General features: G+C 41.8%; 1 protein-coding gene across 1 annotated transcript; it reads right to left on the bottom strand.

Moving 5' to 3' along the window:
- Window positions 1-12,692: 12,692 nt before the first annotated feature.
- On the bottom strand, window positions 12,693-19,614 carry LOC123148098 (diphosphomevalonate decarboxylase MVD1, peroxisomal). Its single transcript, XM_044567453.1, has 8 exons — window positions 19,100-19,614; window positions 18,871-18,930; window positions 18,696-18,776; window positions 18,464-18,550; window positions 16,605-16,736; window positions 14,603-16,372; window positions 13,670-14,382; window positions 12,693-13,019 (listed from the first exon to the last, which is right to left on the bottom strand). The coding sequence occupies exons 1-5, from the start codon at window positions 19,268-19,270 to the stop codon at window positions 16,674-16,676; spliced, it is 462 nt and encodes a 153-aa protein (XP_044423388.1). The 5' UTR covers window positions 19,271-19,614; the 3' UTR covers window positions 12,693-13,019; window positions 13,670-14,382; window positions 14,603-16,372; window positions 16,605-16,673.
- Window positions 19,615-20,944: the final 1,330 nt, after the last annotated feature.

Raw genomic sequence — 20,944 nt, forward strand, 5'->3', positions numbered from 1 at the left:
GTGCCAAGATCTTGGGCAGCGCTGGGACCGACAAGTCGCGAGTTCTTACCTCGAAGGCGTCATTCTGGAAAACCCAAATAAGGATAACTTCCTCGTGCCTTACTTTCCTAAGTAAGTCATCCCCTCACCGCCCCGTAACATATGATTTCTTAGATTTCGGTCGTTCTTTTTTTTTAACATTCCGTGTTTTGTGCAGTGACACACATTGCACACTCATCCTCTTAAGCCCGAAATATTCCATGGCCACGTATTTCAACTCGGACCGTCAGTCGAAGAAAGACTACACAAATATCAAGAAAGTTCTTGATGATGTTCTCCCCGGCTACGCCAGATCTGGAGGCACCTTCACCAGGCCAGTTCGTAGGTACGGCAAGCACGTGTTCGCCCACACTACGACGTTCCCCTGCGTCAAGCAGCCGCCTGGCGGTCATAAGGATGCCTACTACGCCCTCCATCACATGCGGGCGATCGTACGGGACCATAATCACCTTCTGCTACCAAATAATCTCAAAGATTGGGCCGCAAGATTGTCGGCAATCCAGGACGCGGACATCAGACAAGAATTCTTTCGCATCCAGTCGGAGTTTGCGGAAATCATCCATCAAGATGTCCTTCATACCTCGGGGCAGTCCTACCTCAGATATCAACTGTCCAACAGTGAGATAGACACAACGCTACAAATGCAGGCTGACAACGCCCGCGATTTCATGACCATCACGAGAGACGGCGGCTTCATCCACGCTCCAGTCTCTGAGTCGAGTCGAAAGTAGTGATGCTATGTGTAGTTCTGAAACATCGATTGGCTCATGTTGTAATTAAACTTTAATGAACTTGTATATCTTTTTGGTTTGGACAGTCGTTCAACTTATATGTAATCGATGCTATTTATTAGTAGGACCATGAATCGTGCTATTAATGTGTTGCTTTTCTCTTCCGATCCTTTTGTTGCATACTTATATATTGCTTATGTATTGTCTGTGAATTGTTACTAACGTTTTGTTTGGCTAGTGCATAGAGATGCCTTCCCGGAGTCTACGATGACTGGGAGGAGTGTTGGAGACAGGTTCACCATTTCAGCGGTAACAGTTACAAAGGGTACACCATTAGGGCGGAGGCGGAAGTTAGATACGTGAGCTATCTAGCGGGAGAGAGGAGGGAGCGTTGGAGGAACCGGATGAAGACCATTTTCATCGCGATGATGCTAATCGTGATGACCGCAGCTCTCTTCTATGTGATGGTAGTTTAGATGATCGATATCGACTTGTAATGTGAAGACAAACTCGCTACTCGCGGTTTTGAGACTTGTAATGTTCTAACTTTGTTTGGTATTTTAAATTCCGAGACTAATATGATGAATTGTATTCGTAGATAATCTTCTATTGTATTCGATAAATCTGTTGTTTATATGTTGTGCTCTCTATATTATGTGCAGTAATATGTTCTGTAACCTGTGCAAATATCAAAAAAGAAAAAAATCCCTAATATTCATACTAGTGGCGCACCACTCAGCACACTAATGGCGCACTGCAAAAAGGACTCTAATGGCGCATCATCCACCAGTGCGCCATTAGTATGTCAAAGCACATGGATAAATATGGCCCCCTGGGAGGCATACTAATGGCGCACCGTGGGCTATACTAATGACGCACTGCATGAATAAATAAATAAATAAAGGAATGTTCTAGGGAGCGGTCGGCTGCTCCCCAGCTCTTCGGAGCAGCCAGACGAAAAAGGAAACATCAAAACTATTTTGTCCATCTAATAATCTATAAATAGAAATAGTTTGACCCCTAAGAGTACCCATAGTGGGAGTAATTTCAGCAGTAACATAAGGTCCAACTCAACAAATTTGCTTATGTAGCAGTGATTTAATGAGGAGAGAAATGAATTGAGTAACATAGCTAGTTACTCATACTATGAGTAACATCACACATATCAATATAAGATGAGTCTACAAGCTAATAAACAAAGTATTGCATGACACCATACAATGTTACAATCCACTGTGGATTTAGCAATATAGACTAGTAACATATGTATATTACTAGTCGAAATTACTCTCCACTGTGAGTAGTGTAAATCCATATTAGAAAGAGTGAAAATATATGAACAGAAAAACTAAAAAGTAAATGCAAATCACCAACATGAACATGTGTGAACGCACTTAATTCAGGTTTTCAAAATTCTGAAATCAAATAACTTTCAAACCCCGTATCGAAATTAAGACCCATTTTCATTGTCGAAACTTCCGCGACGTGCTCTTCAAACTAGATCCCGCATGGTATGTTTCGACAATTCTTTTATGCAATTTAGTCTTAGTTTTGTGCAACTGCCTAGCTGTTGACGTGCAACTACCTGGCCATGGATGTGCAACTTTTCACCTACGCGTAGATGTGTAGTTTTCATTCATGGTACCTCCACCCCCAAACTAACTCCTTCTAGTGAGATGTGGAAATTCATGTGCTGCGCAGGCCAACTGCCCAGTAGTTGATGTGCAACTTTTCTCCTCCCCATGGTTGTGCTTTAATTGTTTCCTGCATCGGCCAACTGTATAGCAGTGGATGTGCAGATTCGGATATTGCGATGGCCAATTGTCTACCAATGATATGCAACTTTCCCTCATACCCCGTGGATGTGTGATTTCTCTAGCAGCACTCGGTCCAAACCACCCATCTAGTGTGATGTCAAACTTTAGTGCCCTGTTTATATGCAGATTTCACTACCCTCATGAATATGTGACTTCTCACTACCCTCATGAATATGGAATTTTCACAATCCAACTATCGCTGCCTGTGAGATGTAAAACTTCATATGTTGCATCGGTCAACTGCCTAGCAGACTTTATGCAACTCCGTTTGTTGCCCCAACTGAAACTACATATCCACAAGTAGGGGGGAGTTGCACATCGAGTAATATGTAGTTGGCTCAAACAACAAACTAAGTTGCACATATCGCTGGTAGGAGAGGTGGGGCAGAGTGTGTCAACTATTAAAAAAACTACACATCCACGAGTAGGGACAAGGGTTGCATATTAACTACTAGATAGTTGGCCAGGACATTAGAGAAGTTGCACATCAAGTTGTCATGGTTGCTAGTTTGCAACCTCATATGAAGTTAGATCATGCAGCTCCAAAAACTGGTTTTGCAAAAAGTTACATCATGTAGCACAATGTAGTTCTGAAGTTGCACCATATAGCATCAAGTTGGCATCAAAAAATTTGTCAAAATATAATCATGCGGGATCTAGTTTCAAAGATTTCGTCGCGAAGAATCCAACAGTGAAGACGGATCTGAATTTTGATGCGCTGTTTGGAAGATATGGTTTTTAAAAATTTTGAAAACCCGAGATAAATGCATTTGTACTCTGTTTTTTCCAACTGATATGACCGGTGTGAATGCATTAAATTTCAAAAGAGATATGCGCTAGCAGACAAAAATTACACACATGCATGCCTACATGAAGCGGCTATTCACAATCTCCAAATAGTGTGTGCGCACTAATAAGAATTCAGGATAAATAAATATATAGATTCTAAGATATGTCATAGGGATGACACAAATTGGCTTCTTGTTCACTCCCACGGGACTTTGATTATGTAAGATCATTGGACCCGGCTCCTCGACCGATCAGTGCGATTTGCTGTTAATTGTTCGGTCGGTCTTTCTCGCACCTACGTACAGCTGCACCGCGTGAGGGTCAAAGGCATGGAGACATACAGCGTGCACAAGGGTCGGTTAGTTCGTTCAGCGGAGGATTTTTTTTTCGAATATGTTCAGTGGAGGATCTGATCTGGGCCGCAGAGCGAGGTTTTTTTTCGGGGTTAAAAGGATTTCATTGCTCAACTGTTGGAATATTCGTTCCTACATAGCAGAGAAACGTCTGCAGGTCCAGAGTGCAACCAAACTGCAGTTCGGCCCATCGTTCGAAAGCAGCAAGGGTGTGACTAACAACGTTATGCAGTCCATCTCGATGTCTACCGGGCGAGTAGACCATTGTAGAGCAAGGCTTAATCACTCCTCGCACGCCAACAACTCAGCCTAGAGCGGTCCGGAACAATGCAAGATGAAACGACAAGCAGAGAAGATAATGTTGCCGGCATTATCACATAGGATCATACCGACTCCTGCTAATCCACCGTCGGTATCAACGAACGACCCGTCAACATTCAACTTCACGCGACCGGCCGGCGGGGCAGACCATTGGACCGTGGCTGCATGCTGTGTTGGTGTATTTATCATTGTAGAACTATACCCAATCGGCGGTAGCACCATCTTCCCTTTGATGATGTCAGTGGTTGGAAAATTATTGATGCATCGAAGAGATTCAATATAGCTAATCAGAAATATGCAGGAAGCTTCAATTGGAGGTGGTAGCTTATGGTGTACTATTTCATTACGTACATACCAACTACTCCACGGCACCATCAACACATGCATGTGATCATCTTCATTTAGCTTGTACAGAAGATCAAAAAGCCACTCACGGCCTATATTCATCACTGAAGCTAAGTCCAGCAATAGCCATTTATCCTGCAGGCCGTTCCAAAAAGCAGCAGTCAATGGGCATCTACAGAATGTGTGGAATATGTCCTCCAGTTCCATTGTACACAACAGACAAAGGTTAGACACCTCAAGTTTTCGTGATTTTTTATTCACCCAAGTAGCCAATGAATTTTTGACCAAACGCCATACAAAGATATATATGCACCTTTGGTGAAGCAGGGCATCTTCATATAAGTGCCCAGACGACATGTCGCCCGTCCGGTGCCCTACTCGATGCGACTGTAGTCTGACGGTGAATCTCGTCATAGGATAGACGATAAGCACTCCGGACTGTGAACGATACAGTACGCTCAGGCGCCCAACTGTGGCACCACCTTGATCTTCATAATTTCCATGACATCTATCGACATGAAATGTTGATTAAGTAGTTGCACGTTCCAATTTCCTCGGTCGTCCAGGAGCTCGCTAACACGACGAAGGCGGCAGCGCCCCTGGGGTAATATTGGCAACCTTACAAGTGGATGTGGTATCCACTGGTCACACCAAATACGTACAGAAGCACCATCGCCAATGCGCCAAATTAGACCTTTCTTGAGAAGCTCAAGACTGTGGACAATAGACTGCCATATTTGGGATGAGTTATCCGAAAAGGCCGTATCTTTCAGACGTCCCGCCGGGTAATATCATGCTTTGAGCACATGTGCAGATAAACTGTCAGGGTAAGCAATAAGACGCCAAGCCTGTCTAGCCAGAAGTGACTAATTGAAGAGTCTGAAGTCACGGAACCCCATGCCATCTTGCACTTTTGGTTTAATCAATGTATCCCACGCACGCCAATGTGTCTTCCTCTTCCCCTACTTGGCCCCCCACCAAAAGTTATGTACCATGCGAGTAAGATCATCGGAAACACTCCGGGGCAAATGGAAAACCCCCATGATATATGTAGGTAGGGACTGCGCAACCGCCTTAATGAGAATTTCTTTGCCCCTTGTGACGCCGCTTCTCCCCATTGTAAGATACTCTTAGTAAGTTGCTCTTGTAGATTTTGAAATTTGCCCTTCGACATTCTACCAGATGGTGTGGGGAGACCCAGATACTTATCATCGAATCCCACCATCTCAACCTGCAAGGTATGCACAACCTCCTGCTTGTCGTTGTCACCACAACATGGGCCAAATAAAATAGAACATTTCACCGGGTTAATGAATTGTCCTATAGTGCGCTCATAAATAGCCAGTGCATCTCCCACCTAGGTAGCTTCTTCCTGAGTAGCACGGAAGAACATTAAAGTGTCGTCCGCGAATAGGAGGTGTGAGATACCTGGCGCCCTTGGACACACATGAATAGGAGAAATCTTTGCTTGTCTGACCTTCTGTTTCAAAATAGCATCAAGTCCATCAGCTACGAACAAAAACAAAAACGGGGATAGAGGGTCACCCTGCCGAAGTCCACGTGACGGTGCGAACAAATCCGAGAGGGCTCCACTTAGTTTAACACTATATCTCACCGAGGTTACACACGCCATAATCCGCTGTATCTACCGGTGATGAAAACCCAAATGTTGCATCATTCGCTCTAGGAAATTCCAGTCTACCCTGTCATATGCCGTTGATAGGTCCAACTTGTAAGCACGGAAACTATTCTCCTGATTCCTTTCCTGTTTGATGGTATGCATACACTCAAAAGCTATGAAAGCATTATCTGTAATAAGTCTACCAGGGACGATGGCGCTCTGCTCAGGAGCAACAATAACATCAAGGAGAGGTCTCAAACGATTTACCAGATACTTAGAGATGACCTTGTAAACTAAGTTACATAGACTGATTGGTCTGAACTCATTCAGCTTCTTTGGATTCGCAACCTTAGGAATAAGCACAATAGTAGCTGAGTTTACCTCATCCGGCATGTGTCTAGTCTCAAAGAACAACCTGACAGCCATCATTACATCCTCTTTCCTTAAAGCCCAATTCCGCTGAAAAAATTGAGCCGGAAATCCGTCTGGACCCGGGGCTTTTAGTGGCCCAATCTGGAACAACGCATCACATATTTCCTTATCCGTGAATGGAGCACAAAGAGCAGTATTCATATCAACGCACAGCGAGGGTTTTAGTTAGCTATATACAGGCTTACGGCCACAGGCGAGATGAATCGATCAATGATTCTCCTCCACAGTAGAGTCCACTGCTTCGGGGTTTAAAAAATGTACAGCTAAAAAACAAGAATTCAGCATAAGAAGCCAGTTTGCTATTCCAGGTACGTCATCCTACAACATTCTTAAAAATTGGATGGAGTTATTTTTAAGGTGGATTTCGAGAAAGCGTACGATAAAGTAAAGTGGCCATTCCTACAACAAGCGTTGCGTATGAAAGGTTTTGATGAAGTCTGGCGACGCCAAGTTGAATCATATACGCAAAAAGGGAGTGTTGGAATTAAAGTGAATGACGAGATTGGTCATTATTTCTAGACACAAAAGGGCCTAAGACAAGGGGATCCGATGTCCCCTATTTTGTTCAACATTGTAGTTGATATGTTGGCAATTTTGATAGGAAGGGCTAAGGAGGCTGGTCAAGTGGGGGGCCTTGTACCTCATCTCGTTGATGGAGGGGTGTCCATCCTCCAGTACGCCGATGATACAATCATCTTTATGGAGCACGACTTGGCAAAAGCGAGAAATATGAAGCTAGTGTTATGCTTATTTGAACAATTGACTGGGTTAAAGATTAACTTTCACAAAAGCGAATTGTTCTGCTTTGGTAGAGCCAATGATGAACAAGAGGCCTACAAGCAATTGTTTGGGTGTGATTTGGGGGCTTTGCCTTTCACATACTTAGGAATACCAATCCACCATCATAAGCTGACAAACAGAGAATGGAAGTGCATCGAGGACCGATTTGAAAAGAAACTGAGCTGCTGGAAGGGCAAGCTCATGTCATAAGGAGGCCGCTTAATTCTGATAAATTCGGTTCTCACGAGTATGCCTATGTTTCTTTTGTCTTTCTTCGAAGTCCCAGTTGGTGTTAGCAAAAGACTGGACTTTTATCGATCCCGATTCTTTTGGCAGGGTGATGAGCTAAAAAGAAAATACCGTTTAGCCAAATGGGATATCATCTGTAGACCGAAAGACCAAGGGGGTCTTGGGATTGAGAATCTTGAAGTCAAAAACAGATGTCTTCTCAGCAAGTGGTTGTGCAAGTTATCTAGCGGAACTGACGCCACTTGGGCACAAATCCTTCGTAGTAAGTATCTTCAAACCAAAACTTTGTCTCAGGTCACAGTAAGACCAACTGATTCACCCTTTTGGAAAGGGCTTATGAAAGTAAAGCTTTCCTTGTTTAATAGGACAAAGTTTATTGTTGGTGACGGAGCCAGTACGAGATTCTGGGAGGATACTTGGCTCGGAGAGGTACCCCTATCCGCATGTGTAGAATACTAGCAAGAGAATATCCCTCCTTTTTTATGTAATTGAAATGGTATTGACGAATAACAAATAAACATACTAGTGTTTATTAGTGTCGCATAAAACCCGAAATGGGGCGTGGCCAAGTGGTAAGGCAGCGGGTTTTGGTCCCGTTACTCGGAGGTTCGAATCCTTCCGTCCCAGATTGTTTCTGATGAAACAAACGGTGAAATCATATAGTATTCCGTACGAGACAAAAGTTTATTAAAGAGAATAATGATATCTTATTCTTTCTCAGAAAACATAATAAAGTCTTAAGTCCAGTCAAATTGACTATCTTTATTTTCATGAAAAAATGGGATCTATCATGCACATTCAGGATATGCCTCTACTATAAAATCACTTAGTCATATTTTTTTCTTCCTTTTGGTATTCGAGTTGAAGAAGTACGAGAATTCTATAACTACCAAAAAATTTCAATCTTTTCATTGGAATAGTTTATTTAGTTATTATAGTTAATTGTTTTTGGTACTGAAAAGATATATTACTACTAGAATTCTAATTCTAGTAATTAAATTAATTAAACTTTTTTGGAGGTTGATAGTTTATTTATTGAGGAAGAGTCAATCCTTCTTTTCTCACTTCAAGATTGATCATCTCGAGCCATCCGTTGAGGGTGGAAATTTAAGAATAAATAAGTTTTAAGCAAACTTGTTTAGTCGTCTTTTTCAAACTATGTTTCATTCATATGATAGAATTTTAATATGGGTTTAAATAAATTGGATCTTGGCGGAGGCTTCCTGGATAAATACTTACTTTCTTTTATCCATATTGCTCCATAGATAGCAAGTTTTAATTAGTATAAAAAAACTAAACCAATGACTATTCATGATTCCATCCATATTGGATCAATTCTCTATACCACTTTGCAATGAAAAGAGGAATGTTTGTTATGGTAAAACTTCATTTAAAACGATGTGGTAGAAGGCAACGTGCGACTTGAAGGACATGATCGATTGTGGATTTTGCTATCCATCATTTTCCATAGTAATGAAAATGCTCTTGGCTCGACATAGCCTGTTCTATTTGTTCCGAACCAAATTTGCGCTGGGTTTAAGTAACATAGTACACGATGGAGCTCGAGAGGACGGAATTTTTTTATCAAGGGAAAGAATCTAGGGTTAGTGAAAAATAATAAATTAGGCCAACTTTGTCAGTCTATCCTTAATATGGAAATAAATCGAAAGGTTAAAATAAGAAGAAAGTCCAATAAAAGTATATCAGAATCAATCCCTCTTATTAGATTTCTATAGAAGAGATAAATGCTTTATCGAAGGAAATAATAAAAAAAGGTATGTTGCTACTCTTTTGAAAGAAAAAAAATAGGAATTCCCGAAGTAATGTCTAAACCCAAGGATTTCACAAATCAAAGATAAAGGATTCCAGAACAAGTAAACACAATTTTCAATTGTCTCAACAACAGAGTTGGATTAGAATAAGGAATAAAAGTCAATTCGTTCGAAATGAGACAAAGAAAAGAGTTTAAAGACGACTCAAAAATTTTGGAAGGATTTTGCCTTCAAAGTTTGTCAGGCAAAATTAGCCCACTTGAGTCATGAGCATAAATGAAATTTGTTTTTTCTGTAAGGAAATTAATGCACGTCATAGTCTAATTTCTATTATTATCGACTGAAATTCGAATCATTTTCTCGAGCCGTATGAGGAGGAAACCTCCTATACGTTTCTAGGGGGGGCGTTGTTTATCTACATCTATCCCAATAAGTTGTCTATCGAATCGTTGCAATTGATGTTCGATCTCGAAGAGAAGGAAGAGATCTTCAAAAAGTAGGTTTTTATGATTCGATAAAGAATCAAACTTGTTTAAATGTTCCAGCTATTCTCTATTTCCTTGAAAAGGGTGCTCAACCAACAAGAACTGTTTATGATATTTTAAGGAAGGCAGAAATCTTTAAAGAAAAAGAAAGAACTTTGAGTTAATTGAAGAACTAAATGAATCAAAAAGTAGGATAGGAGAAGATTATTAGTATTCCTAGTTGTCTAATTATTTAGACACAATTTACCTCTTTTTTAATCCTATTTGGATTTATATATATCGTGCCAATCCAACATAAGCCCCTATTCGGAGAGGTATTGTTCAACGACGTGAGGTTTTTGTTGCAACGGTATTTCAATCAATCCCCCTTAATATTCAGTTCAGAAGGGCGTTAGTGGGCAATCGTTGGGAAGAATGGTTACATCTAGTAAGGAGACTGATGGACGTTCAACTTTCCCAATAACCCGATAAATTACGCTGGAAGCTTACTAGGTCGGGAGAATTTATAGTTAAATCAATGTATGTTGATGTGATCAATTCAAGCTCGATTCCTAGTTCCAAACATGTGTGGGCTATCAAAGTTCTTTTGAAAATTAAAGTGTTTATGTGGTTTCTCCACAAACAAGTTATTTTAACCAAGGACAAATTGACAAAGCGTAATTGGACAGAACCTACTAGGTGTAGTTTCTGTGATTGGGATGAAACGATTAAACACATTTTTCTTGATTGCCCACTAGCTAAAGTTTTATGGAGGACAGTCCATATTGCTATCAATATTTCTCCACCAAGTTCAGTCAACACGTTATTTAGAATGTGGCTTAACGGGGTAGAGCCCGAGTTAGCGCGACATATTCGTGTAGGAGTCTGCACCTTGGTGTGGGCGCTCTGGAATTGCAGGAATGATTTGGTTTTTAACAGGACAACACACATTCATTTTTTGCAGGTTATTTTCAGAGCTACGACGCTGATCCATTCCTGGTCGCTACTCACTTCGACGGAGGCCAGGGAGCGTTTGGTTACTGGATCTATCCGCTGGGAGACGGTAGCTCGGGATATCTTCAACCGGTTTGGATGGCGGTCATGTAATAGGATAGACAATTAGTTTACCTATCTCTTTTTAGCCAGCCGGTTGTGGCATCCTTCTTTTGGCTAGTTTGTGTTTCTAGCCTTTTTGGTTCTGTGTGAGCCTTTTTTTTATTTACTTTTTGCTTTTGGAGACTGTGAGACCTTGTTGGATCCTATTTATTTGGATTAATAAAATGATCGTATGCATCATTCTCATACAGAGGTCGGGGAGCCCTCCCTTTTCGAAAAAGAGTACGTCATCCCGTATATATATCTGCGCACAGCATGCGGCGGAATCCTTCAGAATATACCCCAGTATCTATCCATCGCATTCCAAAAAAGTTGAGGATTGATATGGAGGCATGGAGCCGAACTCAATCTACAGACTACGTGGCCCAGTTCAGTACGACCATATTGTACCCGGAGTCCCACAAGTTTGTTCCCCAAGCCAAGGCCACTTACCCTAGGTTAGAACAGCAATAGTGGGACGTTCACATCAAGTAGGCAACAAGGGCAATGGAGAAGGTCGTGATGACCAATACACATACAAGCGGTTCCCAATATCTCCCAATCTCATGAGTTGCAATTTGAGTCCCGGTGGAAGACCACATCAGAACCATGGCAAACTTTGAAGTACCTCTTTGTTGTTCTCTTTCACTTTTGTAAGAACTACTGTTGTTCTGTCTATAATGCTCTACCATCTTATATAACTTGGTTCGCTGGAAGCATATGCATCATTTTATTATCACTTCTATTTATTTATTTTTTGAAGAAAATGTTTCACTAAACAAAGGCTATTAATTATTTGCCATGGCCATGAGTGCGAAGCATGTGGCTCCTGACTAGCACCACTTTCTTTTCTCTTGTGAAATTTAGGTGCATGTCTTTATGAAGGTCCAGGTCAAGGCAATAGCTAGCTCATGGGTTTTTCGCTGGCAAGTGCCACTTATATATGTGCGGCCACAAGAAACTTGTGATCTGTGAATAAGATAGTGATTAAATTGATTTTAAAAAAATGACATGTCAAATATAAAGGAAATGGAAGACTACCTTAGGAATACGATGGCATTGGGCTTCTGGCCCTTTAATAGAGGCCAGGAGAGAATCTGAGCTTTGTTCGGAGCATTACATCTTTTTGAATAGGAAATGATGTGGCTAAAACTGGGTGTTGGTCCCTTATCTACAACTAGTAGAATGTCCGTGCGCTGCTACGGGCACAAGAGAAATATAGATAAGCACAAAGGCATAAGTTGTGGTCATCTTTTATCTTGTTCACCAAGATGCAAAACCCTCGGCTTTTCTACATACATAGATAATGTAATTCTAGATACATATCAGAATTGTGAGAAAAATTGTGGGAATACATAAGACAATCATTCTCTTCTCTCTGTTTCTTTCTATTTACTCCTCGCTCAAAACCGCATCAAGACATTGACACCATCTTCATTCTATTTACTCCTCAGTCAAAGCCGCAAGAAGACATGACATCATCTTCATTCTCCCTTCCAGCATCCTATTTTCAGCGAACCCTACGACCTCATCTCCGATATTGCTATCACATAGTGATTGCTCTTCTTTGTCATGGTTCATATCCTTTCTATCCATGGATGATAGTACATTAAACACCTTACGTTAATATTCTCTCACTATCACATACATTTGACAATAGTGACAAGTGTCTAGACATATCAACATATTGGTTATGCATTTCTAGAAATATATTATACACATACCATGGTCCTAATATGTGTTGTCGTCTTCCTTTGTTTCCTTTCATATTTATAACACTGAGTTAAAATAGTCCATTGCCTCCAATGCCATTGTGACATTGCATTGCTCCACACTGTGTCGTAGATGTTGTGACACGCCAGGGTTCTCTTTTAGATGAAAATATGATAAATAGCTAGTCCTTGCTGGCAATTATAAGGAGTAAAATACATAATTACAAAGAAGGTTGGTTCGTTTATATCTTTGTAATTTCTTATCTACAAAATCACATCAAAATGTTCAGACGTGCATTCATGTGTGTACATGCTAGTATTACCATGAGTCAATCTAAAAAAGAAATGGCAATTTACTTCCAAGACAGGTTAAAAAAATTAGGAACTTTTGTGTACGATTGACAGCAAAGATTATGAGTTGAAATCTTCCATGGGTTCAATTCAACCTGTACCACCGGCACCCCTGCACTTTCGCACAAACTCTCTACCCCTATAAAATCTGCAAAAGAAAAAACAACATTTCCAACATTAGAACATGATTTAGAATTTCCAAGGACTTGAAATGACAGGATACAAAGTAACATGGCACTCTTCTGTTAGTAACATGACGCTCTTCTGGTAGGCATAGACCGGCAAATATTAACCCCCCCCCCTACCCACCCAAAATCATATAAATATAATTTTGAACTTATGTTTTTAAAAAGTAAGGGTATGATGATACATAGGCGTAAATCAAACTGAAACCGAAATTGTCGTTCATTGATCCAACATTACCACACATGCTTATCCTGTATATTTGTTGTCTACCCATCAAGATCTTTCATAAGATATTTCTACTTTCGAATATCCTATTCCGAAATAAAAAGTACAATCATAAAAGGAGAACCCAAAGTTTCTTCTCGAACATAAATCGACCCCCACCCCCCTCCCCCACCAGCCTGTTCTAGTTGCATTGAACCATACGCAAACCTTTTCTCTTGCACATCTGTGTAAGTATAAAGTAAAAAAGAAATCCTATGTTATTGAATATTTCCAATATATAATATGGTAGTGTGACCTATAAAACAAAATGCATGAAGAATTATTGGCGTGCATTTTGTAGAGTCAAAGAATACAACTTTTGGATGTAAAACGTGAATCGGTTTTTACCAAACAGCACATGGAGTTAAATGGAGCGGCATCCAGTAGTGCAAACAAGCTTGGACTGTACCAAAAAAATACAAGTTATAGAAGCTTGTTACATGGGTGCACTTCTTAGAAGCAATGAGCTTGTTAATGATGTGATGGAATTAGGGCAAGAATAATATAAAATAAACAAACTTCAGAGTCATAGTATATTTATGAAATGATAAATTTAATATGGGAACTTTCTGAACACGCATAAAATGACAACGCCTAAAATATGATATTACTGAACTAAATGATAGATGTTCTCTTTTGCTTCTCCATTCTGCTGACCACATGATGTCTTAGATTTGTTAAATACGAATGTATCAAGTCATATTTTAGTATTAGATACATCAGTATCTAGACAAATGTAAGACAAGAATTTTGGGACAGAGGGAGTAAGAAACAAGATATTTTTCTGAACTACAAAGCTTACACGACGATTCGTCAAATATAGTACATAGTTAACTCACATAGCGTGTTTCTTTAGAAGTTCAGATACATGCCTTCTATTATCTAAAAAAAGATGCATACCTCAATCGCACCAATAACTTGGTGATGTGAAGCAATGAATGAAACAAGCATGATTTTAGAGAAGGTAAGCAAAATTTTATGGCGTGCTACCAATTCCTCCAATCCCCTCAACACAGCATGTGCAGACTGCAGTAATGTAGTAGTGCCGATTGCGTTTGTTCCTGGAAGGGAATCAATACAATTTGAGAAAGCATACATACGTTCAAGACCAACACAGTTTGTGCCATACTAATTGACCCTAGAAACCTCATTAGTCCAAAATAGATCACCAAAATTTACTATGTACAACCATTCACATAGAGAACCAAGATCCAATCTAATGGTAGCTAACAAACATCGGAACATGAGGGGAATAAGGAAGGAAGTCAAGCGTAGGTTTACCTTGGGTGATGAAGGATCCCCGACGTGCCACTGGCGCCACGCTATGTAGGGGCATCCGCATCTCCAGACCTGACGCCGCTGACCTGCAAGCAATCTCGACATAATTAACATCCGTATTAACGATCTCAGCTTGCAGCCGCCGCCGTCTTCTGTCGATGTCGATCCATCTCCAGAGCAGGTACTGACGCATCCACCTTGCCAGGCCTATCGTCAATGCCACCACGGCGTTAGACAACGCCACCATCCTGCACATATCCATCCACACGCGCCCGTCGTCGGAACTCCGTGGCGCCTTGCAGTAGATGTAACACCGTTCCCCCTCTTGTCCCCTCTAGCCAACACTTGATCCAAAGCAATGCTCCCAGGAGGGAGAACGACACCGAAGGCGCCGTCATTGTCCGATCCGGTAGACCCAGATCTAGGGTTTCCCCCAGAACATCCCGATCGAGTTCACGTGACCTGCAACGACAAGGCCTTGAGAAGGAAACGACATCAGAGACACCGCCATCGTCCGCCAAGACCGCAGTCAGACGCGGTTTTCACCGGAAGCCGTGTCGTCCCGATCTCGCGGCTGGCTAGAACCGTGCGGAGCTTTGCCATAAAGACGTATGTTGCCGCCGGAACTCCGCCGGAGACCCTCCATCCCTTCACCGGGGCCCTCATCGCGCTACCGACCATCCACGTGAAGAATCAACGACGGATCTGGATGGGATCCAGATCCGCGGCCGCCACCATGCACACCATCGCCAGCACCACCAGCCATGGGGTTGTCGGTTGCCACCGCCCGGCCAGGGAGCTGCCCTGGACTCAGCGCAAAGCCCCCAGCCCGAGGTGCCCCAGCCGCCTCGAGTAATTGCCGCCGCCTCCGCCATCCACGTGAAGAAAAAGCCAAGTGACTTTGAAGGGGCACTAATTTGGGTTGGTTATGAATCTCCCCTTTAAAAGATAATGGGTACTAATTTTCTGAAATTGTACCAGAATAAGAACGCAGAATAAAACAATCGAGAAATTGCACTAATTTTTTAACTTTTGCTTTGCCTAAAGGCTAAACTTATCTTCATAAAGAAGGGCCAACATCTACAGCTAGGCATTGCTCCCTGCTTCAGCTAGATCAAGATCTGTAGTAGAAAACTGTTGTCGGTGATGCCAATCACCGATGCACAAACAGGAGAAGTTCACATACTCTAAGTGGGTCTGACGAGCTTAGCTGAGATGGAAGTTGCAAAATCGAGCAACAATATTAAGAGTTTTCTTACGTTTTTGTAGTAGTTTTAACTGAAGCTCAGCTATTGATAAGCAGTTCAAGGTTAGATTACAACTTGTACGGAAATAAGCAAACAGGACAAAGTTTCGGAAATAACCCCATAGGAATCAGTCACTATCAGACTGAAAGTACAATAGACACGCACCTTCTTGAAGTTTTGTGGCATTTCTTCGCCTCTGAAAACTGAGCCTTCACTTCTACAAGTGTGTCAATCTCCTCAGGGTGTTGGTCACAATACCTCACTTGTTCTTTAAGCTTAGGCCTGGAAAAAGAAGATATCCACTGTATAGAATAGTAACTCACATTGTTTACTCTTTTCTGAACCATGCACACTGCTCATACTAATAGTAATTTGTTATTCACGTTATATGATTAGACACTTGCTAAAACTTTTGAAATATTGCACAGATATCACGGAAAGTATCCATTTTCTTGTTTGAGGCTATTGGTAGTAGCACTTATGGCCTCTTCTCCGTTTTTATTTCTTGGTGAAATCCTCCTTAACCCTGTAGATGAAGCCAACTGGAAGTTACTGACCAGCAGACTCGTAGCAACAACACCATATGCACTCTCACATAAAAACTAACTGAATCTGAGCCCCTCGTACATAAGTTTCCTACACTAACTATTCTATCTCTCATACTGAACCACCGTGCAAAAAACACAAAATGCAGTGACTTATCAAGATGAAGATAAAAAGGTGTTATTCACAAAAAACACAACATGGCATTTCCATACCTGCGCAGCTTGGTGGTATGCTCGCAAGATGGACGATGCTGCAGTTGGTGTTGATAGTCATCTGCCCAATCACCACGAAGCAAAATATTCATTGCATCTTGGTCTGGTGTCTCCTCTTACTCCACATTTCACCTATCAAATTCAGCAAGCATGAGTTTATGTTATGAACATTATATACTGGAAAAAGAAGAGTTTGCGGTCACACATACGAAGGAGTTCTTTGTAGAACCAGGACCTGTTATCTGGTACCCTTAGTAACTTCAAGATTCGTGCAAACATTTAAGAGGTGTACAGATGCAAAACTCTTTAAACCAAATTACTAACAGGGTCGATGTTCTGACCATGATATAGTTACAATGCCCTTCCTAGGGAAAACAAAAACAGACTGATGATTGCACATGCCTTATTTTATAAAATATGTAAGATGCTCCCAGAATTAATAAACAGGGTGGAGAAAATAATCCTGGACTTTACGCATCAAAGCAAATTCCAGAACCAACATGATAAATATCACTGGATGGAGAAATGAATCCTGAACCAACGTGCTACTCTTTGCTTATATCCTATTCCTACCCATGTGAGCCTAAGGTACCAAGAAAAAAGAAAAACCTAAAAACTGCAGAGATGGATACTTCGATGCATATATTTTGTAGGCTGCATATACATGGGATGTATATATGCTTATTAAATTATATGTGCATTTGGAACAACCAAATCTTCCCACCTCTCCACTGACCGCAACACCTTCCTGAGGGACCCGATGCACTAATTCACCACTCTGCACCTCCCAAGTCCCAAGCGACCCTCGGACATACCTTGGTAGGAGTTGGCCAGTGTGGCAACAAGCTGCATGTGTGTGTGGGGGGGGGGGGGGGGGGGGGGGGGGCAAAAGAAGACTTGTTACGTTTTCCTAAATGTGGTGACTTTAAGAGCATCTCCTTTTCAGTTTCCTGTGCCAAGACCTGAAGAAAAAAATGCAGAGTGTGGGGGCTGACCTTGCTGCTGCAGGCTAGCGTAGATCGAGGAGGCAGTGGCTGCGGGAATATGTTTTCATCATGAACTCTTCAAACTGAACTATATGTTCCCTAAAAACCAAAGGATTGGAAGCTTAAACTCGTATTTTCTGGACCTTTTTCAGAAAGAGGGCAATAATTTTGTTGCTCTTTTAAATTAAGTTAAATTACTTCATTGTGTGATGCTAGTTAAATATGTTATATCCAGTGCAGTGAAAACTTATTGTACCGGCATATCATAACAAAGCTTAACCAACCTTATTTTAGAACCCTATATGCAGCACTGACGCAGGTCAGAAGAATTTAAAACAAGGTAGCAAGTGTTAAACAGGAACAGAATATACATGTGGGGTTCCTTCCGAGTGGTTCCACTTCTCCACAAGGCTAATTATCCTGCAGTTGGTTGAAAGAGCGATCCTCAACTCTGGGATTTCAGTACTAACAGAACCTCAAAATCAGGACTGCCAAAAAACTACCTGTGTGGCGTATCATTCATGTAGAACATGGGAGGACTCGTGTCCAAACATACAACATGAAACTGGTTGCTATCTGCACAAGTTAACCTAGCAAAGGATTCAGAATCACAATTCTTGATGGCCTCCTCCATTTTCAATATGCGACTTGGCACTACAGTGTGGAATACAAGAAAAAGTAGTGCAGTGCAGAGTGAGAGCAAGAAACAGTAAGCTGCAGCTAAAGAGATAAATGGCCAAAAGACTTTTAAAAAATTGAAACAACAAAACTTGAGGGTCCACACAAGAGGAGGGTATTTTGTTTCCTTGATGATTCGTAAAAAAAATTGTACTATATGTGCCAAAAACAAGTTAAAGATGAAAATGCAATCACCTGGGCCCTGTACTGCAAGAGGGGGCTTGTTTCAATAGTGTCCCGCATCCCACTGGTGCTACTGGTTTCCTTCTGCTTTGAACTGACCTAATTCCACAAAGCAACATAATAAGAGAAAGATGTTGGGATAAAAATGGTAAAACGGTGTCACTATATAGTTAAGGATTGGTGTTAATGGAACCATGACTCGATGAGCAATATCTGTTATACAACAGAGATCACATTGACATACCACTGCTATGATTATAACAAGATCATCCCAATGCGATTCGTCAACAAGCTGTACTGCCATACTGTCACTTCCATCATCATTCTACAAGTATAGGGTCAAACTCAATCGTTTTACAATAGAAAAACATGCATATTAACCAATTCAATTTCTCTGCCTTAACCAAGAGAAAACTTACTTTTCCCATACACCATTTCACAAATCCACCGTATATACTGCGGCATGCACTTCCAGACCCCTGCCTGCATTGAAATTTGTCAGCCCGAGAGAAGTATAACTAAAGAGAGGACATAAGTATACAGAGTAAGATGAAGTAAAATTGCTGTTATATCATGAAGCAAACATCATGAACAGGATAGTGCACAAACAGAGTGTTGCTACATAATGTATCAGTACAGAGTACAGACCTTGCTATTGACAGATGCTATTGGACCAAACGCAGGCAGCCACAATAGCCAAAGCATTCCAGTCTCGCGTTGAGAGGAAGAAACGGGCGGGCAGGCAGGTACCTGCACTTGCCGGTGCGCGGCGGCGAGGGCCCTGGAGAGCGGCAGCACCCGCTTGATCTGCGCCTGCATCTGCTCCTTGCGGCGCTCGACGCCCTCGGTGGCCCTCCGCCTGGCGACGAGGAGCTCGTCCGCGCGCGCCCGCCGCCTCAGCTCGTCCAGGGCCGCGCCCTGCCGCACCGACTCCCTCCTCACCTGCTCGAGCGCGGCCTCGAGGCGGCGCGCCAGGTGTGCCCGTTCCTCCGGCGATGTAGAGGAGGGTGGAGGTGGCTGAGCGGGTGATAGTGGAAGGCGGGGGGCGGCGGCGGCGGAGCGGGGAGATTGGGGCGGCGTTGCATCGCTAGACGAGGGAGATAGGGCGGCCGCATCGGGTGGATCGAGAGACGGATGGTGGCGTATGTTTTTTTTTTGGTTTTGCACGGGGTGGTGGGAGGTGGGCGAAGGTTAACCGATGAAAAAAAAACGGATGAAAGTGGTGGGACAAAAATTGACCGGCGGAAACTACCAACTGCTCCATTAGGAGTAGAGATAAATTTCCTTTTTTGTTTGGGCAGTGCAAGGTGTTGGTCGACCGGCGCCAACCCAGATCAGTCCCCTCCCCAATCGTACGATGTGCCTGCCTCTAGACATATAATCCAGCCTCACATGCTCTCTCCTCGTATATGACTTCTGCCTGGCACGCCCCATTCACACACAAAAAATGTCGCATGTCACAAACTTGGTAGAGGTGAGTATCGTCAGGGCATAATGAGCTGCCACCGGGAGGACGCAGTCCACTACTGCTGGGCACCTTTCTGACTGTGTCATTTAGAGCTGTGTTGTCGGGGGACACGACACTAGGCTTGGTTGTCTACTACATGGTGCTCACAGGGTGTTTGTTGAAATGGTAGTTTGGGGCTAATGGCGACGAGTGCAAACTGACAAGCACCCGCAATGTCGATGGTGATTGCAAACACAGCGTGCCTCAAACTCTCAATGCTATGCTGTGACAATTTTTTAATTATTATGTGCACCGCTATATTGCAAATACAAATCCGTCTAAGGACCAAGCAATGTTTTAATCTAGATCATGCCATTGTTTTAACCTTTGTTCGGTTAAAAAATTGCACCGTTGCAAAAGTTGCAATTTAATCTCACCACCTCAATAAGAAAAACTCATCATATTTTTTATCCATTACTCATCCATCAAACCAAACACATTCATGGCTATCTCCAACCATTTATCATCCTACCCAACCAAATAAAAAAAGAGGCTATACCTAGCTAGGTGGTTGGGGATACCCCACACAACCATCCTAACATATCCATGAACCAAACACATTCTTAATGAAGACTTATGGGAAGGCTTAGATATGATTTTTTTAGCCTCCCCGCTCCACACCCAACACTCATATTTTGTCTTTGCCCATCCATGAATAGATTTTGTCTAGCTCCGCCACTGCATACTATTATAATTTATCAAAAGAATGTATTAATAAGTTTAATTTTACAACTCATATTCTGTCTCGGCCCTAGAAATTATCAATAAGTACATAATTTACGAAAAGGACTTATCAATAAGTTCAGTTTTACAACAATTCTATAATAAATAAAAACAATTCTACAATAAAAAATGTTTTATCAATTGTGAGTTTGAATGAAACCATAATAATCATTAATCGGTCAGCTCAATTTATCATTTTTGAGTTTTAATTTGCACTCAAACTTATTCAAGCCTTGAAGGCAAAATCATACTCTAAACTGAAG

The sequence above is a fragment of the Triticum aestivum genome, chromosome 7A (genome assembly GCF_018294505.1).
Source record: "Triticum aestivum cultivar Chinese Spring chromosome 7A, IWGSC CS RefSeq v2.1, whole genome shotgun sequence".
Classification (NCBI taxonomy): domain Eukaryota; kingdom Viridiplantae; phylum Streptophyta; class Magnoliopsida; order Poales; family Poaceae; genus Triticum; species Triticum aestivum.

Excerpts from the sequence above, each read along its gene's own strand:
- LOC123148098 (XM_044567453.1), bottom strand. The coding sequence starts at position 19,270 with ATGCAGGCGCAGATCAAGCGGGTGCTGCCGCTCTCCAGGGCCCTCGCC. Across the intron at positions 18,777-18,870 it reads TGAAATGGTGTATGGGAAAA|AATGATGATGGAAGTGACAG; the intron begins GTAAGTTTTCTC and ends CTATACTTGTAG. Across the intron at positions 18,551-18,695 it reads TTGTTATAATCATAGCAGTG|GTCAGTTCAAAGCAGAAGGA; the intron begins GTATGTCAATGT and ends TTGTGGAATTAG.